Source organism: Salvelinus sp. IW2-2015, linkage group LG4q.1:29, assembly GCF_002910315.2.
Source record: "Salvelinus sp. IW2-2015 linkage group LG4q.1:29, ASM291031v2, whole genome shotgun sequence".
In the NCBI taxonomy this organism is placed as follows: domain Eukaryota; kingdom Metazoa; phylum Chordata; class Actinopteri; order Salmoniformes; family Salmonidae; genus Salvelinus; species Salvelinus sp. IW2-2015.
Genome location: NC_036842.1, coordinates 84,791,184 through 84,813,473, shown reverse-complemented (window position 1 = coordinate 84,813,473; position 22,290 = coordinate 84,791,184). Strand labels below are relative to the sequence as shown.

The window sequence follows — 22,290 nt, the reverse complement described above, 5'->3', positions numbered from 1 at the left end:
AATCAAATGGCCATCCGGACTATTTACTTTGACCTCCCCCTTTTGTTTTTACACTGCTGCTACTCGCTGTTTATTATCTATGCATAGTCACTTTGCACGTACCTACATGTACAAATTACCTTGACTAACCTGTACCTCTATAGAGCCTCATTACTGTTATTTTCTGTGTTACTTTTTATAAAAATGTTTACTTTAGTTTATTCAGTAAATATTTTCTTAATTCTATTTCTTGAACTGCATTGTGGGTTAAGAGCTAGTAAGTAAGCATTTCACAGTACGGTTGTTGTATTGTTGTTGTATTCGGGACAAATAGAATGTGATTTGACTGGATACCAAATGTCTGTAGACATGTATATGTAAATTCAGTCATGCATTGCACCCAGTTCCTCTCTAAAKATGTGCATGAGGAAGTTATTACATTTAAGTCATTTAGCAGACGCTCTTATCCAGAGCGACTTACAAATTGGAAAGTTCATACATATTCATCCTGGTCCCCCCGTGGGAAATGAACCCACAACCCTGGCGTTGCAAGCGCCATGCTCTACCAACTGAGCCACACGGGTTATGACCAATCAATTTGTGGTGTATAAATAGCTTCAGAACTGGTTCAAGAAAGACAACAAAAAAAAGAGAGAGAAAAAAAGCATATAAGGAAGTTGGCTTACGGACATTGAAACACTTTCCATCATACTCTCAGGAAAGTTAGGTTTAGTTGGGCTACATGTAGTCAAACGTGTATCACTCTTATTGAAACATAACTTTTGTTATTTTACAGTTTCACTTCATGGTGCAATTATTTGCATAAACTGGTTATTTTTGTTTCCCAGCCGGCAGTGAAGGGATTAACTAGCTGTGCGCCTGCTCATTTTGCTTGCACGCACACATCCGTCTAAAGCAGCTGAGAGAGAGGTGTTCTCCACTGTTTAACAACACAGACCAGGTAAGAGCAGCTTCAAACCTAACACACTTGCATATAAATACATACACCTTTGTTTATGTGCATACCCACTGTACCTACAGTACATTCAGAAAGTATTCGTACCCCTTGACTTTGTGTTGTGTTACAGCCAGAATTTAAAATTGATTAAATACAATTATAACGACAGAAGGTGAGACCCAGATGCAGATGGTTTGAGCTCTGATATTTATTATAGTCCAAGGGGGTAGGCAAAAGGCAGGTCGGGGACAGGCAAGAGTTCATAACCAGGTCAGAGTCCAAAACGGTACAGGGCAGTAGACAGGCTCGAGGTCAGGGGCAGGCAGAATGGTCAGGCAGCCGGGCACAGAGTCAGGATGGGCAAGGGTCAGAACCAGGAGGAAGAGAAAAACAGAGACTGGGAAAAACAGGAGCTAGGAGAAAAACGCTGGTTGACTTGGCAAACAAGACGAACTGGCACAGACAAACAGAAAACAAATGTATAAATACACAGGGGATAATGGGGAAGATGGGCGACACCTGGAGGGGGTTGGAGACAAGCACAAGGACAGGTGAAACAGATCAGGGTGTGACAATAATTTTGTTTTCAGAATTATTTGCTAATTTATTGAGAATGAAATACAGATATATCTCATTTACATACGTATTCACACCCCTGAGTCAATACATGTTAAAATCACCTTTGGTAGCGATTACAGCTATGAGTCTTTCTGGGTATGACGCTACAAGTTTGGAACACACCTGTATTTGGGGAGTTTTGCCCATTCTTCTCTGCAGATCATCTCAAGCTCTGTCAGGTTGGATGGGGAGCGTCGCTGCACAGTTATTTTCAGGTCTCTCCAGAGATGTTCGATCGGGTTCAAGTCCGTGCTCTGGCTGGGCCACTCAAGGACATTCAGAGACTTGTCCCAAAGATCTCGACCTGTTCCACAACAGCCCAGTCGATGAGGATGGGGCGTGCTCGGCCCTCCATTTCCTGTAGTCTGTGATCAGCTCCTTTGTCTTGCTGACGATGAGGGAGAGGTTGTTGTCCTTGCTCAACACTGCAATGTCTCTGACCTCCTCCCTGTAGGCTGTCTCATCATCGCCAGGGATCAGGCCTACCACCACTGTGTCGTCTGCAAACTTAATGATGGTGCTGCAGTTGTATGCGGCCATGCAGTCGTGGGTGAACAGGGAATACAGGATTGCCTGTGGGGCCCCCGTGTTGAGGGTCAGCATGGCAGATGTGTTGCCCAGGATCAAGTTGCAGAGTGAGGTGTTTAATCCCAGGGTCCTTAGTTTAGTGATGAACTTGGAGGGCACGGTGCATTCTCACATATGTGTTCCTTTTTTTCCAGGTGGGGAAGGGAAGTGTGGAGTGCAATAGAGATTGCGTCATCTGTGAATCTGTTGGGGCGGTATGTGAATTGGAGTGGGTCCAGGGTGTTTTGAATGACGGTGTTGATGTGAGCCATGACCAGCCTTCCAAAGCATTTCATGGCTACAGACGTGAGTGCTACGGGTCGGTAGTCATTTAGACAGGTTACCTTAGATTTCTTATAAGTTTGAGTTTTTGCTCAAGAGGATAGTTATGGTGAGATTTGCCAAATGGAGGGCGACAGAGAGCTTTGTACGCATCTCTGTGTGTGGAGTAAAAGCGATCTAGAGTTTTTTCACCACTAGAGGCACAGGTGACATGCTGGTAGAAATGAGGTAAAACAGATTTCAGTTTTCCTACATTAAAGTCACCGGCCACTAGGAGCGCCACCTCTGGCCGAGCATTTTCTTGTTTGCTTATGGCCCTAGACAGCTCATGAGTGTGGTCTTAGCGCCAGCATTGGGTTAAAGTGGTTAACCTCTACGGGATCGGTGTCCCTATACTGGGATGGTTTTTGCTAACGTGCGCTAATGTGACTAGAATGAAGTTGTAAGTAACAGCCAACTTTCCAGGACATATGCGTGTCTTATATGTGCAGAAAGCTTGAAATCTTGTTAATTCAACTGCACTGTCCATTTCACAGTAGCTATACAGTGAAAAAATACCATTGTTTGAGGAGAGTGCACAACAACAACAAACACTTTTATCTCGGTAACTGGTTTGATACATTCACCTCTGAAGGTAAATAATGTACTTACATTCAGTAATATAGCTCTCATGTGTCATCCTGAGGGTCCCTGAGATAAAATGTAGCATAGTTTTGTTTGATAAAATCAATTTTTATATTAAAATGTAGGAACTGGGTTTTACAGTTTGAACCCCTGCTGTTTCCGGGGTTTATTGGTCACATACTCATGGTTAGCAGATATTAATGCGAATGTAGCGAAATGCTTGTGCTTATAGTTCCGACAGTGCAGTAAAGTCTAACAAGTAATTTAACAATTCCCCAACGACTACCTAATACACACAAATCTACTGGGGTGAATGAGAATATGTACATATAAATATATGGATGAGCGATGGCCGAGCGGCACAGGCAAGGTGCAATATGGTATAAAATAAATAAAATACAGTATATACATGTAATAGGAGTAATGTAAGATATGTAAACATTATTAAAGTGGCATTATTTCAAGTGGCATTGTTTAAAGTGACTAGTGATCCATTTATTAAAGTGGCCAGTGATTGGGTCTAAGTATAGAAAGCAGCCTCTCTGAGTTAGTGACTGCTGTTTCGCAGTCTGATGGCCTTGAGATATAAGCTGTTTTTCAGTCTCTTGGTCCCAGCTTTGATGCACCTGTACTGTGTAACGGCTGTTTTCCTCCTCTTCTTCTGAAGAGGTGTAGGGTGTAGGGATCGGACCAAAACGCAGCGTGTTGTGAAGACATGATGAATTTATTTAGACAAGACGAACACGAAATACACTTGAGAAATTACAAAACAAAAAACGACGTAGACCGACCTGAACATGAGAACTTACATAAAAACGAAGAACGCACRAACAGGAACAGACTAGACAAACGAAACAGTCCYGTGTGGTAACAAACACTGACACGGAARACAATCACCCACAAACAAACRGTGWGAACAGCCTACCTTAATATGGTTCTCAATCAGAGGAAACGTCAAACACCTGCCCCTAATTGAGAACCATATCAGGCAACACATTGAACCCAACATAGAAACACATAACATAGACTACCCACCCAGCTCACGCCCTGACCATACTAAWCAAATACAAAAACAACGGAAAACAGGTCAGGAACGTGACATACTGGCCTCGCCTTCTGGATGGTAGCGGTGTGAAATGGCAGTGGCTCGGGTGATTGTTGTCCTTGATTATTTTTTTGGCCTTCCTGTGACATCGGGTGCTGTAGGTGTCATGGAGGGCAGGTAGTTTGCCCCCGGTAATGCGYTGTGCAGACCTCACTACCCTCTGGAGAGCCTTGTGGTTGAGGGCAGTGCAGTTGCTGTACCAAGCTGTGATAGAGTGAGACAGGATGCTCTCGATTGTGCATCTGTGAAAGTGTGTCAGGGTTTTGGGTGACAAGCCAAATGTCTTCAGCCTCCTGAGGTTGAAGAGGCGCTGTTGTGCCTTCTTCACAACACTGCCTGTGTGGGTGGACCATTTCAGTTTGTCTGTGATGTGTACACTGAGGAACTAAAAACTCTCCACCTTCTCCACTGCTGTCATTTCGATGTAGATAGAGGGGTGCACCCTCTGCTGTTTCCTGAAGTCCACGATCATCTCCTTTGTTTTGTTGACATTGAGTGAGAGGTTGTTTTCCGACACCACACTCCGAGAGCCCTCACCTCCTCCCTGTAGGCCGTCTCGTCGTCGTTGGTAATCAAGCCCACTACTGTTGTGTCATCTGTAAATTTGATGATTGAGTTGGAGGCATGCATGGCCACGCAGTCGTGGGTAAACAGGGAGTACAGCAGGGGGCTGAGCACGCACCCTTGTGGGGCCCCAGTGTTGAGGGTCAGCGAAGTGGAGATGTTGTCTTCTACCTTCACCACCTGGGGGTGGCCCGTCAGAAAGTCCAGGACCCAATTGCACAGGGCGGGGTTGAGACCCAGGGTCTCCAGCTTGATGATGAGCTTGGAGGGTACTATGGTGTTGAATGCTGAGCTGTAGTCAATGAACAACATTCTTACATAGGTATTTCTCTTGTCCAGATGGGCTAGGGCAGTGTGCAGTGTGATGGCAATTGCATCATCTGGGCAGTATGCAAACTGAAGTGGGTTTAGGGTGGCAGGTAAGGTAGAGGTGATATGATCCTTGACTAGTCTCTCAAAGCACTTCATGATGACAGAAGTGAGTGCTACGGGGCGGTAGTCATTTAGTTCAGTTATTTTTGTCTTCTTGGGTACAGGAACAATGGTAGCCATCTTGAAGCATGTGGGGACAGCAGACTGGAATAGGGAGCGATTGAATATGTCCGTAAACACATCTTCCAGCTGGTCTGTGCATGCTCTGAGGACGCAGCTAGGGATGCCGTCTGGGCCAGCAGCTTTGCAAGGGTTAACACGTTTAAATGTTTTACTCACTTCGGCCACGGAGAAGGAGAGGGGGGTTTGTCTGGATGCGTGACWTCGGTGTCCGTGACGTGGCTGGTTTTCTTTTTGTAKTCCGGGATTTCCTGTAGACCCTGCCACATACGTCTCGTGTCTGATCCGTTGTATTGCGACCCCACTTTGTCCCTGTACTGGCAAGACGGTAGGAGCAAGATGGCATCGTGGTTGGATTTGCCAAAGGGAGGGCTTTATATGCATCGCGGAAGTTAGAGTAGCAGTGATCGTGTGTATTACCCCCGCGAGTACTACAATCGATATGCTGATAGAATTTAGGTAGCCTTGTTCTCAAATTTGCTTTGTTAAAATCCCCAGCTACAATAAATGCAGCCTCAAGATATATGGTTTCCAGTTTATATAGAGTCTAGTGAAGTTCCTTGAGGGCCGTCGTGGTGTCTGCTTGAGGGGGAATGTACACAGCTGTGACGATAACTGACGAGAATTCTCTTGGGAGGTAATATGGCCGGCATTTGATTTTAAGGAATTCTAGGTCGRGTGAGCAGAAGGACTTGAGTTCCTGTATGTTGTTATGATTACACCATGAGTCAGTAATCATGAATCATAAACCCCCGCCCTTCCTCTTCACAGAGAGGTGTTTATCTTTGTCGGCGCGATGCATGGTAGAAGCACGGTGGCTGAACCGATTCCGACAACATATCCCGAGGGAGCCATGTTTCTATGAAACATAGGTTGTTACAATCTCTGATGTCTCTCTGGAAGGCAACCCTTGCTCGAATTTCGTCTACCTTGTTATCAGGTAGTAGGCGAATAGTATACTCGGGAGAGGTGGGCGATGTGCACGTCTACGAAGCCTGACCAGGAGGCCGCTCCGTCTGCCCCTTCTGCGGCACCTTTGTTTTGGGTCGGCTTCTGTGATTAGATCCATTGTCCTGGGTGGTGGTCCAAACAGAGTAACCGCTTCGGGAAAGTCGTATTCCTGGTAAATTGACGTCGCTCTTATATCCAATAGTTATTCCCGGCTGTATGTAATAAGACTTAAGATTTCCTGGTGTAACAATGTAATAAATAATACATAAAAAAACWAAACACTGCATAGTTTCCTAAGGACTCGAAGCGMGGCGACAATCTCTGTCGGCACCATCTTATTCTTTTACCAGATCTAATGTGTTATATAATCCTACATTCATTTCACATTTCCACAAACTACAAAAGCGTTTCCTTTCAAATGGTTTCAAGAATATGCATATCCTTGCTTCAGGTCCTGAGCTGCAGGCAGTTAGATCTGGGTATGTCGTTTTATGCAAAAATTGAAAAAAAATGGTCTGGTGCTTTTTTAAACTTTTTTACTTTATATTTTTACTCCTGAACTTATTTAGGCTTGCCATAACAAAGGGGTTGAGTACTTATTGACTCAAGACATTTCAGCTTTCATTATTTATCAATTTGTAAAAATGTATTAAAAAAATACTTTCACATTATGGGGTATTGTGTGTAGGCCATTGACACAAAATCTCAATTTTGTCCATTTACAATTCAGGCTGTAACAACAAAATTTTGAAAAAATCAAGGGGTATGAATACTTTCTGAATGCACTGTAACCACTTATTCTGTCTCTCGTAGGATGCATTTGCACAGGCAGCCCAATTCTGATATTTTTTCCTCWWATGATTAAATTACTAAATGTATAGCAGTTACAACACTGTAAAGACCCAGCTTTGAGCCTTATGATAATGATAGTGTAGTGTAATCTAGCTAGTGAGTTCTATTTTTATTCTCTGTGAACCATGGTTTTATAATCTTGCCTTGTATTCTGCAGTTTAGGTGTTTCCTGTACATTTTGCATAATTGGCCCAGATATTAAAGAAGATGAAGAGAAGAGACACGCCCCAATTCAAGCAGAAGTCCACTCACAACTTGGGGAAAAGTAAGCAATGCAGTGGAAACCCACTCACACACGCAGAGACGCACCTGCACGCACTTTGCACATGCATATTCGCATGTACTTTTACACACATATCAATGCAAGAAAGACAGCAACTGGGCCAAAATTACGTGATCGCATAAGGAAAATCTAGTGTAGCAGCTTCTACTCTGCGCTCAGATACCATGCCAGCCCTGACATTTCTTGACTCTCTGCCCAAAAATGATCTGAATTCTGAGGTGAGAATGCAGCCCAGGGCATTCCATTGTTCTCTACCAGCATTTATGAGCTAAGAACAGGGCATGAGTGTCCTGGACATACTGTACAGCAGGGTGCAATAACAAGACACACACATTTACGCTGAACAATACTGTGTTGATTGAGTTGATACACATACACTCATAATCATGTGCAGCACCGCAAGCATGGGTGTAACATTGTATTTTATTTGGCGATATTACTACATTAGTATGTCTTGATAGAGGAAATATGGTATGTGGTATGAGTGACCCACAAAATGTGACACATGCCAGGTTGAATGTGGTACTACTGCATGTAACTTCAGCTTTTTTCATCACAGAGAGAGAAACAATTTGGAGAGATTGTCACATGCCAGGCCTTTAAAGAGAGCATAGCCTCTGTACCAACATTCCATATAGTATGTCTGTAAACACTTCCTCTATAACTGAGTTGCTGTTGGTAATAAGGGAGCTGGTTCTCTTATCTCTGCTGAATGGTGTAAGAGACCTTCTCTTTCCTAAATTTAGAGGCCTCGCTGTCACCATACTGTTACGCAGGAGCTGGTTTATCAAGTGAGCTTAAGCCTACAGAGCCCATGCCTACGCTAAGTTTAAGGTGTGTTTTGTGTGCTTTCACACACAACAGTGTAATGATTGACTCTGACTACCATTTGTATGGTGTCTGTCTGGTCTGTCTTCACAATAATTCATAAGAGGTGTTACATAATACAATTGCAATGCCAAAGTTACTCAAACATAACAGTAACTTGAGAGAGGTTGTGGTTATGTGTGGCTCTGAGTGGGAGTGAAAGATGGGGAAGTAGTTTTGTGTCTGGGGAGGGCAAGACAAGACAGGACTGACACACATACACAGAGCTCTGTGGGATGGGCATGTACTACAGCAACACCTCACAGGCTGAGTCAAGTTTCTCCCAATTGTTTTCCTGCAAAGAAAGGAGAGGCCAGGAGATGCCGCTCAGCTGTAAAGAAATTCAAATAAATAGAACTAGTCCCCTGAGAGCACCACACACTCCACTCATCTGATTCTGTAGCAACAGGACACAACTCTGAACAGGTAAACAATGCACAACTTACTGTATCTACCACCTTCTCAGCTTTATTACACTTTGGAGTAAGTAGTAGTCCTGTGTGTCGACATTCTTTTGGGGTTTTGCATGTTTTGACTGGATATGATTTACATATTTCGAACTGCCCTCTAGCTGTCTTTTTCCAGACCCTTTCCATTCCCTGTCAGTGGACTGGTGTTATTATTACACAGCACAAATAGTTCCTAGCATTTGTCACCCTGGTGATTCAGCATACTGCTGCTGGATTACATTATGTTTGCTTATGTAAGGGCTTGGGGGGAAAGCTTGTCTGTTGACACCCAGCGTATAGTAAGGGTAAAGGCGGACACTAGGCCACTCACTGCAAACAAGATTCGGTACTCTATGCCTGGTATCCTACGTCAAGGTCTATCAAAGTATATGGGGTTGGGAATGTATGCAGTTTCCTGCAACATTGTGTCCTGGCTGTTTCGGTGTGTTTCATTCAGTATGGCACAATGTTTCAGGGTCAGTGTTCCATACTGTCACGATCGTTAGAAGCATACTCGGACCAACGTGCAGCGTGATCTGGGTTCCACATCTATATTTATTGAAACGCACAAAACAATAAAGCAAGAACGAAACGACAAGGGAGTGCTGACATACAACTACCCATAAACAATATCCCACAAAACACAGGTAAAAACAAGCTACCTAAATATGATCCTCAATTAGAGACAACGATTACCAGCTGCCTCTAATTGGGAATCATACAAAATCACCAACAAAGAAAAACAAAACTAGAACCCCACATACAAAATATAAACTAGACTAACCCCCAGTCACGCCCTGACCTACTCTACCATAGAAAATAAGGGCTCTCTATGGTCAGGACGTGACACATACATTGCCATTAGCTCTAATGGGCACAGCACATTTTATTCTGTCAGGTACTTGTATTTTTGGTCCTGTTCTGGATTATGGAAACCTGTTTAATCTCAGTTGTCTGGCCAACACAGTAAAGGGCGTGGTTGCTATGCTCCTGGCAGGCAGTCAGGGCCCAGTTCTGGGTATGGCTTTTAGTAGAGGCAGCTGGTACAGACAGACAAGCATGTGTTTTCTCTTTGTCGTTTAGCAGAGCATCTTGCTTGCCTCCCTCAAGGACATGGCTAGAAGATCAAAGGCAAAGAGGTTGCCTCCTGCCAGTAATGATCTATTCAAGAAAGCATTATGTCCTCTGCTCTCCTGTTCCCCTTAGAACTGTTACAGTGCGTTGTGGGTGGTCAAGAAGCCATCAGCCCATACTACAGTAAGTCACTGCCTCACCCTCCGTGCTGAGAGACAGTTGTGATATACACAGCTTGGATTAGCTGGCGCGGTCTCCGTGATGCTCCCAGTCTCCTGAAATAGAGAGGGAGAAGGATACTCAAGACACAGCAACAACCAGCTGCCTCATACAGAGACAGGAGTTGATAAACAACTGAGCAAAGCCAGAGAAAGACACACTGAAAGAGATAAAGACACTGTATCACACTGAAGAGACAGAGGCAGTTAGAGACTACAGTCAAAACAGAGACCAAGACAGTCACAACAAGCAGTTAGAGACTACAGTCAAAACAGAGACCAAGACAGTCACAACAACAGTTAGAGACGACAGTCAAAACAGAGAACAAGACAGTCACAACAGGCAGTTAGAGACGACAGTCAAAACAGAGACCAAGACAGTCACAACAAGCAGTTAGAGACGACAGTCAAAAACAGAGACCAAGACAGTCACAACAAGCAGTTAGAGATTACCAGTCAAAACAGAGACCAAGACAGTCACAACAAGCAGTTAGAGACTACAGTCAAAACAGAGACCAAGACAGTCACAACAAGCAGTTAGAAACGACAGTCAAAACAGAGACCAAGACAGTCACAACAAGCAGTTAGAGACTACAGTCAAAACAGAGACCAAGACAGTCACAAACAGCAGTTAGAGACTACAGTCAAAACAGAGACCAAGACAGTCACAACAAGCAGTTAGAGACTACAGTCAAAACAGAGACCAAGACAGTCACAACAAGCAGTTAGAGACTACAGTCAAAACAGAGACCAAGACAGTCACAACAAGCAGTTAGAGAACGACAGTCAAAACAGAGACCAAGACAGTCACAACAAGCAGTTAGAGATTACCAGTCAAAACAGAGACCAAGACAGTCACAACAAGCAGTTAGAGATACCAGTCAAAACAGAGACCAAGACAGTCACAACAAGCAGTATACTACAGTCAAAACAGAGACCAAGACAGTCACAACAGGCAGTTAGAGAGACTACAGTCAAAACAGAGACCAAGACAGTCACAACAGGCAGCTAGAGACTAGTCAAAACAAGAACCAAGACAGTACAACAGCAGTTAGAGACGACAGTCAAAACAGAGACCAAGACAGTCACAACAGCAGTTAGAGATGACAGTCAAAACAGAGACCAAGACAGTCACAACAAGGCAGTTAGAGAGACTAGTCAAAACAGAGACCAAGACAGTCACAACAAGCAGTTAGAGACTACAGTCAAAACAGAGACCAAGACAGTCACAACAGGCAGTTAGAGACGACAGTCAAAACAGAGACCAAGACAGTCACAAACAGGCAGTTAGAGACTACAGTCAAAACAGAGACCAAGACAGTCACAACAGGCAGTTAGAGACTACAGTCAAAACAGAGACCAAGACAGTCCACAACAGGCAGTTAGAGACTACATCAAAACAGAGACCAAGACAGTCACAAACAGGCAGTTAGAGACTACAGTCAAAACAGAGACCAAGACAGTCACAACAAGCATTAGAGACGACAGTCAAAACAGAGACCAAGACAGTCACAACAGGCAGCAGAGACTAGTCAAAACAGAGACCAAGACAGTCACAACAGCAGTTAGAGACTACAGTCAAAACAAGAGACCAAGACAGTCCAACAGCCAGCGGAGAGCTAGTGCAAAACAGAGACCAAGACAGTCACAACAGGCAGTTAGAGACTACAGTCAAAACAGAGACCAAGACAGTCACAACAAGCAGTTAGAGACTACAGTCAAAACAGAGACCAAGACAGTCACAACAGGGAGCCACACCTGCATCATAGTAGTGATCAACACAGTCATAGAAAAAGATTCACAAGAGAGACAGAGTCACCACTGGGAAATACAGGCTCGTCACTCAGAGCCAGAGAGCCAGGCATGGCCCGGATGACTGCAGAAGGTAAGAGTGAGCGATAAAGCTACCTACTGACCATCTTGTTGTGTTGTGTGATGATGGACGTTATATGAAAGGCAGAGGTCATTGAATGCCTATGGCTTGGGGAACTCTGAGTGTCAGGATCTACGGGATAGAGCACTTCCTATGTGCAGGAAAAGACTGTGACAATAGCCAAACGCAGAGAAAGGGGCATTTTCAGAGGAAATTAAAATCAGTTAGGATAAGTTGACAGTTTGATGATGATGTGTGTTTGGATTCTATGTTATGGTGTGTAGAGGCATTGACCTTCCTCACCATGTACGTTGGGAGTTGGGAAGCAAGTTCAGGGAGTGTATTTTATAAATAAATCAACATAGACCAAAACAAAAAACACAGGTAGTGTACAGACATGAACACTGGAACAGAAACAATAACGCCTAGGGAAAGAACCAAAGGGAGTGACATTTATAGGGAAGGTAATCAGGCAGGTGATTGAGTGCAGGTGAGTCTGATGAGGCGCTGATGTGCGTAGCGATGGTGACAGGTGTGCGTAACAATGAGCAGCTTGATGACTTCGAGCCCTGGGTGAGGGAGTATACGTGATACACAGACACAAAGTCAACAACTAAATCATGACAGCAAGTAAAACACTTAATAAATAACACCGTTTTTTGCTATCATTAAAACTCACCTAATATACACAGTTGTTGACTGTGTTGTATGTAGTCACATCCAAAATGATTGGCACCCTTGATAAAGATGCGCTAAAAAGAAATATATATAAAATAATACAAATACCGAGCTACAGTATATTGTCAATGCAAAAAAAAGGGACAATTATAATATTGTATTCTAATACAATTGCTCAGAGAAAGAGAATAATAATACAATCTAAAATAGATAGGTGTTAAAATGATTGGCACCCCTGTTTTCAATACTCCGGCACCCTCCCCTTGTGAGGATAACGGCACTGAGACTTTTTCTAAAATATTTTATGAGATTAGAGAACACATTGGGAGAGATCTTAGACAATTCCTCAATACAGAATCCTTCCAGATCCTTGATATCCGTTTGTCTGCGCTTATGGACTGCCCTCTTTAATTCAAACCACAGGTTTTCAACGGGGTTCAAGTCCGGAGACATAGATGGCCATTTCAAAATGTTGATTTTGTGGTCAATTAATAATTTCTTTGTAGATTTTGATTTGTGCTTGGGGTTATTTTCTTGCTGGACGATCCACTTGCGGCCAAATTTCAGCCTCCTTCTAGAGGCAACCAGGTTTTTGGCAAAAATATCCTAGTACACGGTAGAGTTCACACGATGCCATTGACCTTAACAAGGGCCTCAGAAACAATGGAAGCAAAACAGCCCCATAACATCAAAGATCCACCACCATATTTTACAGTATGTATAAGGTTATTTTCTGCATTTGCATTCTTCTTTCGAGGCCAAACCCACCACTAGTGTGCATGGCCAAATAGCTATATTTTCATCTCATCTGACCATAACACCCAGTTCTTATCCATGTGCCAATGCCGTTTAGCAAACTCCAGGATTTACATTGGTTGGTTGCTCTCAATAAAGGCTTTTATTATCTAATACCAGGGAATGGTGTCCAATACCAAGCAAGTTTACCATCATTCCAATGGTTTTAAACTTCTTAATTGTTGCCCTAATAGTGGTATATTTGTTTTTTGTTGGGGGGAATGGGGAGGCAGTTCCCCAATATGGTCCATATTAGAAAATATATATATTTTTTGCATCCTGTGCGGTATTCATATTGCCATGATCAGCCATAAGTTCATTAACACTTTATATATTTACATATCCTACTATGTGTCACACACCTCCTCACACACACTTGTATGTTTTTATGCATACTCAGTATGCATACTTATGTATACTCAACCTTAACGGTTTTTATGCATACTCAACCTTTACTGCACCAAAAGTGCACCAAAAGTATGTGGTCACCTGCTCGTCGAACATCTCACTCCAAAATCATGGGCATTAATATGGAGTTGGTCCCCCCTTTGCTGCTATAACAGCCTCCACTCTTCTGGGAAGGCCTTCCCCAATGTTGGAACATTGCTGCAGGGACTTGCTTCCATTCAGCCACAACAGCATTAGTGAGGTGGGGGCACTGATGTTGGGCGATTAGGCTTGGCTCGCAGTCGGCGTGCCGATTTATCCTTAAGGTGTTAGATGGGGTTGAGGTCAGGGCTCTGTGCAGGCCAGTCAAGTTCTTCTACACCGATCTCAACAAACCATTTCTGTATGGACCTCGCTTTGTGCACGGAGGTATTGTCATGCTGAAACAGGAAAGGGCCTTCACCAAACTGTTGCCACAAAGTTAGAAGTTTTGTTGTAGAATGTCATTGTATGCTGTAGCATTGACTTCCCTTCACTGGAACTAAGGGGCCTAGCCCGAACCATGAAAAACAGCACATTATTCCTCCTCCACCAAACGTTACAGTTGGCACTATGCATTCGGGCAGGTAGCGTTCTCCTGGCATCCGCCAAACCCAGATTCATCCGTTAGACTGCCAGATGGTGAAGTGTGATTCATCACTCCAAAGAATGCGTTTCTACTGCTCCAGAGTCGAATGACGGAGCGCTTTACACCACTCCAGCCGGCGCTAGGCATTGCGCATGGTGATCTTAGGCTTGTGTGCGGCTGCTCAGCCATGGAAACCCATTGTATGAAGCTCTCGACGAACAGTTCTTGTGCTGACGTTGCTTCCAAAGGCAGTTTGGAACTCGGTAGTGAGTGTTGCTACTGAGGACAAATTATTTTTTACACGCTATGCGCTTCAGCACTTGGTGGTCCACGTTCTGTGAGCTTGTGTTGCCTACCGCTTCGCGGCTGAGCCATTGTTGCTCCTAGACATTTCCACTTCACAATAACAGCACTTACAGTTGACTGGGGAAGCTCTAGCAGGGCAAAAATTTGACRAACTGACTTGTTGGATAGGTGGCATCCTATGACGGTGCCATGTTGAAAGTCACTGAGCTCTTCAGTACGGCCATTCTACTGGCAATTTTTGTCGAAGGAGATTGCATGGCGGCGTGCTCGATTTTATACACCTGTCAGAAAGGGGTGTGACTGAAATAGAAGAATTCACCAATTTTAAGGGGTGTCCACATACACTACAACATATGCTATTGTACAACAGCTAATGAAACTAAAACTGTAAAAGTGTGATCAGTGTTATTTCCTGATAGTGGTTGGTTTAAATCAGCCTGTTTGCATGGGCGGGAGTTTCGGCTTGCCTGGTGACATTACCAGTTGGTAAATTGGTTAATAGACCGATAACAAGGAGAGTTCCAAACCTCTCTGCCAATAACAGCTAGTTTACATTTCCCCCTCCCCACTCAGACCACAGACAGTCCTAGCAAAATTATTGCTTGAAAAATGTTTTTGTTGCTAAAAAAAAGAAATTCTCAAATTTTAATGGAAAACTATTACAGTAAGGTACATAATTGTTACACATAAGTGTTTTGATGTTGATATACAAACAGCTGCACTGGACCTTTCAATACATTATTTWAAAAAAAATCTAAAATGACTTATAAACTAAATATATATAGTCGCTTACATAATTGGACACAGAGAGGCTGGGTGGGTGAACAATTTTTCTCTTCATACTCAATGAGTGACCTACAACCCAGGAGTGCAATGGTGACAATGTCTCTAGTTGACCTAGTTGGTGAAAAGTTGTGTTCACTGTAACATGATTATGACACTGGCAGCAAATGAAGGCACATAAAAACAGAAGACAAGGACTCGTACACAAGGACACGTGTCCCCAGTACACCATGCTCTCACCATGCTGTACTTGTATTTATTCCCTCTCCTAAGATGTTTTGATTTCCATAACAGCAGTATTAGTTCATATACTTAAACCAAAAGAGTGAAAATATGACTGTAATCAACAAGATATATAATAATCATACCAACAGTCTTCATTTATAAGTCATTTATAAATACATTTTAAGGATATTGAGCATATGTCACAACCATGTGTGTTAAACCTAAAAAAAGGACATTATATTTAATGTATACAGTATGCTCGATCAATCCTGCATAATAAAAGCTCCTGTGTGTTCCTCTGTTTCAGTAGAGATGCCGCGTCAGTTCCCCAAGGTCTTGCTGAGCGAGGTGGATGAGTCAGTGCGTCTGCTGGCAGAGAAGGTGTATGCCTCGGCTCTGAAGGAGGAGGACACCAAGGATTCCCTGTCCATGTACACGGTGTCCGAGGACTGTCCCATTGGCATGAACCAGGTCCGGGAGCGAGAGATGCTCAAGGAGATCGCCGAGCAGTACTCTGAGGAGAGCACTAAAAGGTCAGAGGGCACAAATCAATTAATGGGGTCTAATTGTCAGTTTGATTCCGTTCAAGTCAAATTAACTTAAATTGCTGACTTTTCGTCAGTGAGGTTAATTTTCCTCAAGTGACTTGAATGTCATGGAGTTAAAAAGGAGTTGACCTCACTTGATTTTTAATAGGAGTCGGCATAACGTCTCATTTTCCACTTATCGACTTGTATGATGTTGGTCTCTCCAGGAAGAAGAGTTTCAAAATGAAGCGTTCCCAGTCATTATCTCAGCAGTTCCCCAGTTCCCTCAACATCAGTCCAGAGTGGGCTTTGTCTGTGGTCGCCCCTCTGTTCGCCCCTGGCGCCCACTGTATCACAGAGAACTCCCTAGAGTTCCAGAGGGTCACCATTAGCGGAGACTATTGTGCAGGGGTAAGGGGCATTATACAATCATATACATTCATCATTTAATCACATCACAAATCATTTCCTACTACATGCAATGAATGAAAAGTTATATCAAGGCATGGGCTGGCCATTTCTAATGCCTATGGTTTTGTCAACACATGTTTTTCCCAGATCACAGTGGAGGACTATGAGCAGGCAGCCAAGACCCTGATTAAAGCCCTGTTTATCAGGGAGAAGTACTCCAGGCTGGCCTACCACCGCTTCCCCAGGACCACCGCCCAGTTCCTCCGTAGCGCTGAGAACCAGAAGTGGAACGTGGAGGAGGAGATCTTGCCAGGTAGAAAATCAAACTGTACACAGCCGGGCATCAACCACATACCAATACCTGCTCATCAATCTAACAAGTCCTACAGTGTAGGACTTTGGATCAAAGTGCTCTAGAAACAGCTTTGCCTTGATTACTTCTGAACTCAAGCTTCGAAAAGAACCCAAAGGAAAAGTAACTCCACTCGAGAGACTTCTTAAGCCGTTTCCTCTCTCTCCCCTCTGTTCACCCATCTAATCCTGTCCTCTGCAGACATGTGCCCCTGCCCTCAAGAGGGGGAGGACCCATACACTACGGAGGGCATCCCTGATGATCTGAACTACACATTGCAGATGAAGGACGGTATTGTGTATGTGTACAATGACGCAGAGGCCCTGAAGCAGCAGCAGCCCCGCAGCCTGCCCTACCCTGACCTGGAGACCTTCGCCATTGACCTCAGCCATGTCCTCGCCATGATCGCCGACGGGCCCACGTGAACACCCCACCGCCCACATCACCACCTCACACTGACTGTTGCCTAATTCTCAATGACCCATCTATTACGGTGTTTGCAATATCATCTAATATCATTCTTCTCACAGGAAAACCTACTGCCACAGACGACTGAACTTCATGGCCTCCAAGTTCTATCTGCATGAGATGCTGAATGAGATGGCTGAGCTGAAGGAGCTGAAACGTGTTCCTCACAGAGACTTCTATAATGTCAGGAAGGTTGGTGATATATAAAATCTAAGGTGTAATACAGATAAATAGGGTTGAAAAACTCCCATGATTACATTTCACTGACTCAAGCTGTGCTTTAGAACAAGCTGACACATTTTTTCCGGCTTATGTTTCCTCATACCTCCAGGTAGACACTCACATCCACGCAGCTGCTTGCATGAACCAAAAACACCTGCTGAAGTTCATCCAGACCACCTACAAGACCGAGGCGGACCGAGTGGTGCTGGAGAAGGGGGGCCAAAAGCTCACCTTGAAACAGGTGTTTGACACCCTGTCCATGGACCCCTATGACCTCACTGTGGACTCCCTGGATGTTCACGCTGTAAGAATGTTCCCAAAACACCTAATGTTCTAATGCTTGAAATAATATTGGACAGTATTTAGGTTATTACAGTTTATAGGTTACATCAATTTAACACATTTAAAACACCTATTCTGCTTCACAATTAAACTGTTCATAAGCAGTTTATAGCACCTTTATAATGCACATATGAATATTCAGAATTAAGTCTGTAAACAATTGCAGTTTGGCAGTAGGTTCCATGTAAGTTGGCAGCAGTTTCTCTGAGAATGGTGTTTACTCTCTTAGGGAAGGCAAACATTCCACCGCTTTGACAAGTTCAACTCCAAGTACAACCCAGTGGGAGCCAGCGAACTCCGAGAGATTTACCTGAAAACAGACAACTACATCAAAGGGGAATACTTTGCTCGCATCATCAAGGTATAGCGTCAACTTATGCACAACTTCACCATCATGGGCATCTCTAACATCCTATTCACTTCCTCTATAACAGGAAGTTGCCCATGAGCTGGAGGAGAGTAAGTACCAGCATGCAGAGCCCCGTATGTCCATCTACGGCCGCTCCCCTGTCGAGTGGGAGAGCCTGGCCTCATGGTTCATCCAGCACAAGGTGCACTCCCCCAACATGCGCTGGGTCATCCAGGTGCCCAGGATCTAGTAAGTGCCACGGATAGAAGAATTATACACATCCAAACCTGGCACAGAAGCTTGACAAAATTAAGATAAAGGCAATGCTGCTCTCAATGCTGATTTTAAGACTAGTGACACTATAATGCTTCAACCGTAATGGTCTTTGTAAGACTACACTACTTGTAATTGTTCCATGGCAGTGGACACGTATAAAATGTGACATGTTACATTGTAAACCAGGGTGATGGTCCATTTTTAATAGCTGTTATTTAACTTTTACCCCGTTGATTACCAGCTCTTGTTTGCACATACCAATCAATGGCAGGTGTATAAGACACACAAAGGCTAGAAGGAATGGTGCTGCTACTTGTACAAATAAAGGCAGTGGTCAACATTATTATCAAATCAATCAACAGTTGAACTGAATCCATCATCAGTCTTACAGTGATCAAGCAAATTACATGTCTAAAGATATCCGTTTCACAAATGTATCGTTTTGTCTTGCAGTGACATTTTCAAGTCGAAGAACATAATACCGAACTACGCCAAGCTGCTGGAAAATATTTTCCTCCCACTGTTCAAGGCTACAATCAATCCACAAAAGAACAAGGAGATGCACATTTTCTTGAAATATGTGCGTATTTACAACACACGGCAGGGTGGCTAAACTTTATCAAACTGGTTCTACAAGTCAGAAATGTTGGTGAAAGAGCTATAATTCACATTCATCCTAATAATCAAAATGTTGATATTAGATTGCATTTATACAGTAGTACTTTCCCCTGGGTCTCAAAGCATCTTACAGTGTATGAGAGTAACTCACTACTTCCACCACCAATAGGTAGCACCCTCCTGGGTCTAGCATCATGCATGGCAGACATTGTGCCAGAATGTCTACCGTGCACCAGCTATGGCACATGTTCAGATCCACACCTCCTGTCCTGTAGGTAACTGGGTTCGACAGTGTGGATGATGAGTCCAAGCACAGCGACCACATGTTCTCCTACAAGAGCCCCAAACCTGAGGAGTGGACCTCAGGCGAAAACCCACCCTACAGTTACTACCTCTTCTACATGTACGCCAACATCATGGTGCTCAACAACCTGAGGAAGTAAGTCCATGCTCCGGACCAGGGTGTCAAGTAAACATGTATTGTACTGATAGTATTCCCATGTGTAGCCTACTGCTATGATTAAAGGTAGACTCAGCAATATACGGTAAAATATATATTTATTTGTCCTACTGTTACATAAATATGTCTTCTTTGTCTTTATGTAATGTGACGCGTCATTGTTTGTTTTCCCCCAGGGAACGAGGCCTCAATACCTTCCAGTTCCGGCCCCACTGTGGCGAGGCCGGGTCCATCACCCACCTGGTCTCTGCCTTCCTCACGGCCGACAACATCTCCCACGGCCTCAACCTAAAGAAGGTCCGACACCTCAACTCTGACCCCTAATCATTACCTATGAAATGGCCAAGATTGAGTAGTAACGTAACATGTAACAGGGATTATAATCTTCGAATGTGGTGCTGAGCCACAGCTTTCAGTGGGAATGGAAGCCTTTCACTTCTGTTCTAATCCATTTCAAATCTCCAAAACGGACAAAATTGCTTGCTTGCTTTCTACAGAAACTTTTTTTTAACCCAAAAGGTCAGACAGCCCACTGACTGAGAACTGAGTTATTCCACATTTCATCTTTGTGTCAAAAGGACATTATTGATCAACGCAGCTCCATCCTGTTCAGTTCCCAATGTCTGGGATGATACATGACAAATCAGCTGCTTACTCAGCTATATTTCTAGTTTCAGTGGAAACGAGTACACCAAAAACAACCTGTGTCTTTGCAGACAGATCTACGTGTTTTTGTAAACTTTCAGTCTACAGTCAGAATATTTGCATGATTGATCATCCAAATCATGAAGTAATCAGATTTATCTGGGATCTGTTACATCTGTCTATTTAATGCTTTATCATACCTAACTGTTATGTTAAGGGTTGGTCAGTAAATCAAGACCTATAATTGCACAATCAAAGAATGAGGTTTGGGAAAGCTTTCTCTGGAACTTGACAGTGAAGCTGACCTTTTAGTAGTGATGCCATTTCATCAAGAAGATGCAGCAGACAGCCGAGCCAGCACTTGCCTCAATTAGGTAGGCAGTTAGAAAGGGAACTGATCGGTCATGGCCCTGGACATGGGTCATGGCCAAGACAAAGGGAGTGTTGACATCTCTCCATCTCTCTCCTTCCCCAGAGTCCTGTGCTGCAGTACCTGTACTACCTGGCCCAGGTCCCCATCGCCATGTCTCCTCTGAGCAACAACAGCCTGTTCCTGGAGTACTCCAAAAACCCTCTGAAGGAGTTCCTCCAGAAAGGCCTGTGTGTGTCCCTGTCCACCGACGACCCCATGCAGTTCCACTACACCAAGGTCACTGGGCACTTCAGTAGATAGATCTAAAAGGATTGGATAGGTGTAAGCAATGTGGCAGAAGTTACAACTAGCCCACCAGAAGGCAAGATGAAGCTATCACCATAATGTTTTATATCTATCCAACCCAGCCGCAAGAGAGTAACAATTGTAAAATCAATGTGTGTGAAATAAAATAATATGTTAGCGAAGAAGCTTTGGGAAAACTCCCCCGTCTGTTTGTCCATGCTGCAGGAGGCCTTGATGGAGGAGTATGCCATTGCAGCCCAGCTGTGGAAGCTAAGCACCTGTGACACGTGTGAGATCGCCAGGAACAGTGTGCTGCAGAGTGGTCTGTCTCATCAGGTACAGTAAACAACAGAAAATACTTGGTAAATAGAACTGCTTGATAAATTGTAGTGTTGTGGTAAACACTAGTAATGCCTGGCCTGCTGACTATGACAGATGTCTTCAACATCCTGAAAATGACGCTCATGCCGACAGTTCAGGAGAACACACCATGACGTCACCTCATAAGTGATTTCTGTAGCCATCCCCCTCATGTAATTCCTGAGTATGCCTCAGTGTGCTGTGTCACAGAGGTCACACATATCCCCCTTTACTCCTGCCAGGAAAAGCAGCACTTCCTGGGGCCCAACTACCTGCAGGACGGGCCGGAGGGAAATGACATCAGACGGACCAACGTGGCTCAGATCCGCATGGCCTACCGCCACGAGACTCTGTGCAATGAGCTCAGCTTCCTGGTGGAGGCCGTAAAGACCGAGGCCAGCGGCACTCAGGTAGAGTGACCACAGCACAGAGACCCTTTTCACACTACTGAGCTGAGCCAGGCTTAGCCAAGCTGAGCCGTACAGTGCTTGCCTGGTCAGTGGTTACACATTCACTGCACAGTAGTTGCTAGAACCGTGCTGGAAAGGTCAATGTGAAAAGATAGTATCTGAGACAGCACTGTATGGTTTGGGTCAGGAGATAATGTGACCTCTAGTCTCTCTCTATTTCAGCTCTAGACCACAGCCAAGTACTGTACTGGGTCATTCCATGAAATTAGTGCCTTTTGCATCCCTTTGTTATTTTATGTAGAAATTGTGCACCAATATTGAATTTTAAAAGCCTTTAATATTAAATAATGTGACTTTTAATATAGACCACATGGAGAATTCAATCAGATTTTTTACTTGAACGAAGACTTGCTAAAGTGCCAAAACTCAGCATTTCGACATGTCCCTACATGTCCCTACATGCACCTTCTGTGACTTCTAGGAAGATTCAACCCATTTAACCCCAAAATGTCTCATGTTTCCACCATCATGGTAAAGCCCTAGTTATTTTGACAAAGTAATTTCTAAAAATTAT

The 22,290-nt window shown here is 43.9% G+C and overlaps 1 protein-coding gene across 5 annotated transcripts; it reads left to right on the top strand.

Annotated features, from left to right (window-relative positions):
• Positions 1-619: 619 nt before the first annotated feature.
• On the top strand, positions 620-22,087 carry LOC111962677 (AMP deaminase 3). Of its 5 annotated transcripts, none has more exons than XM_023985953.2 (16): positions 620-940; positions 7,210-7,317; positions 15,929-16,151; positions 16,373-16,556; positions 16,704-16,869; positions 17,110-17,329; positions 17,439-17,568; positions 17,708-17,902; positions 18,170-18,301; positions 18,375-18,538; positions 19,019-19,145; positions 19,459-19,622; positions 19,820-19,940; positions 20,764-20,937; positions 21,172-21,282; positions 21,549-22,087. In XM_023985953.2, exons 2-16 carry the CDS (start codon positions 7,260-7,262, stop codon positions 21,723-21,725), a joined length of 2,346 nt encoding a protein of 781 aa, XP_023841721.1. In that variant the 5' UTR covers positions 620-940; positions 7,210-7,259; the 3' UTR covers positions 21,726-22,087. The 5 variants fall into 5 exon arrangements, with proteins under 5 accessions (XP_023841721.1, XP_023841718.1, XP_023841720.1 ...); XM_023985950.2 differs by having other exon boundaries at positions 623-940; positions 15,926-16,151; XM_023985952.2 differs by having other exon boundaries at positions 869-940; positions 7,215-7,317; positions 15,926-16,151.
• The last annotated feature ends 203 nt before the right edge of the window (positions 22,088-22,290 follow it).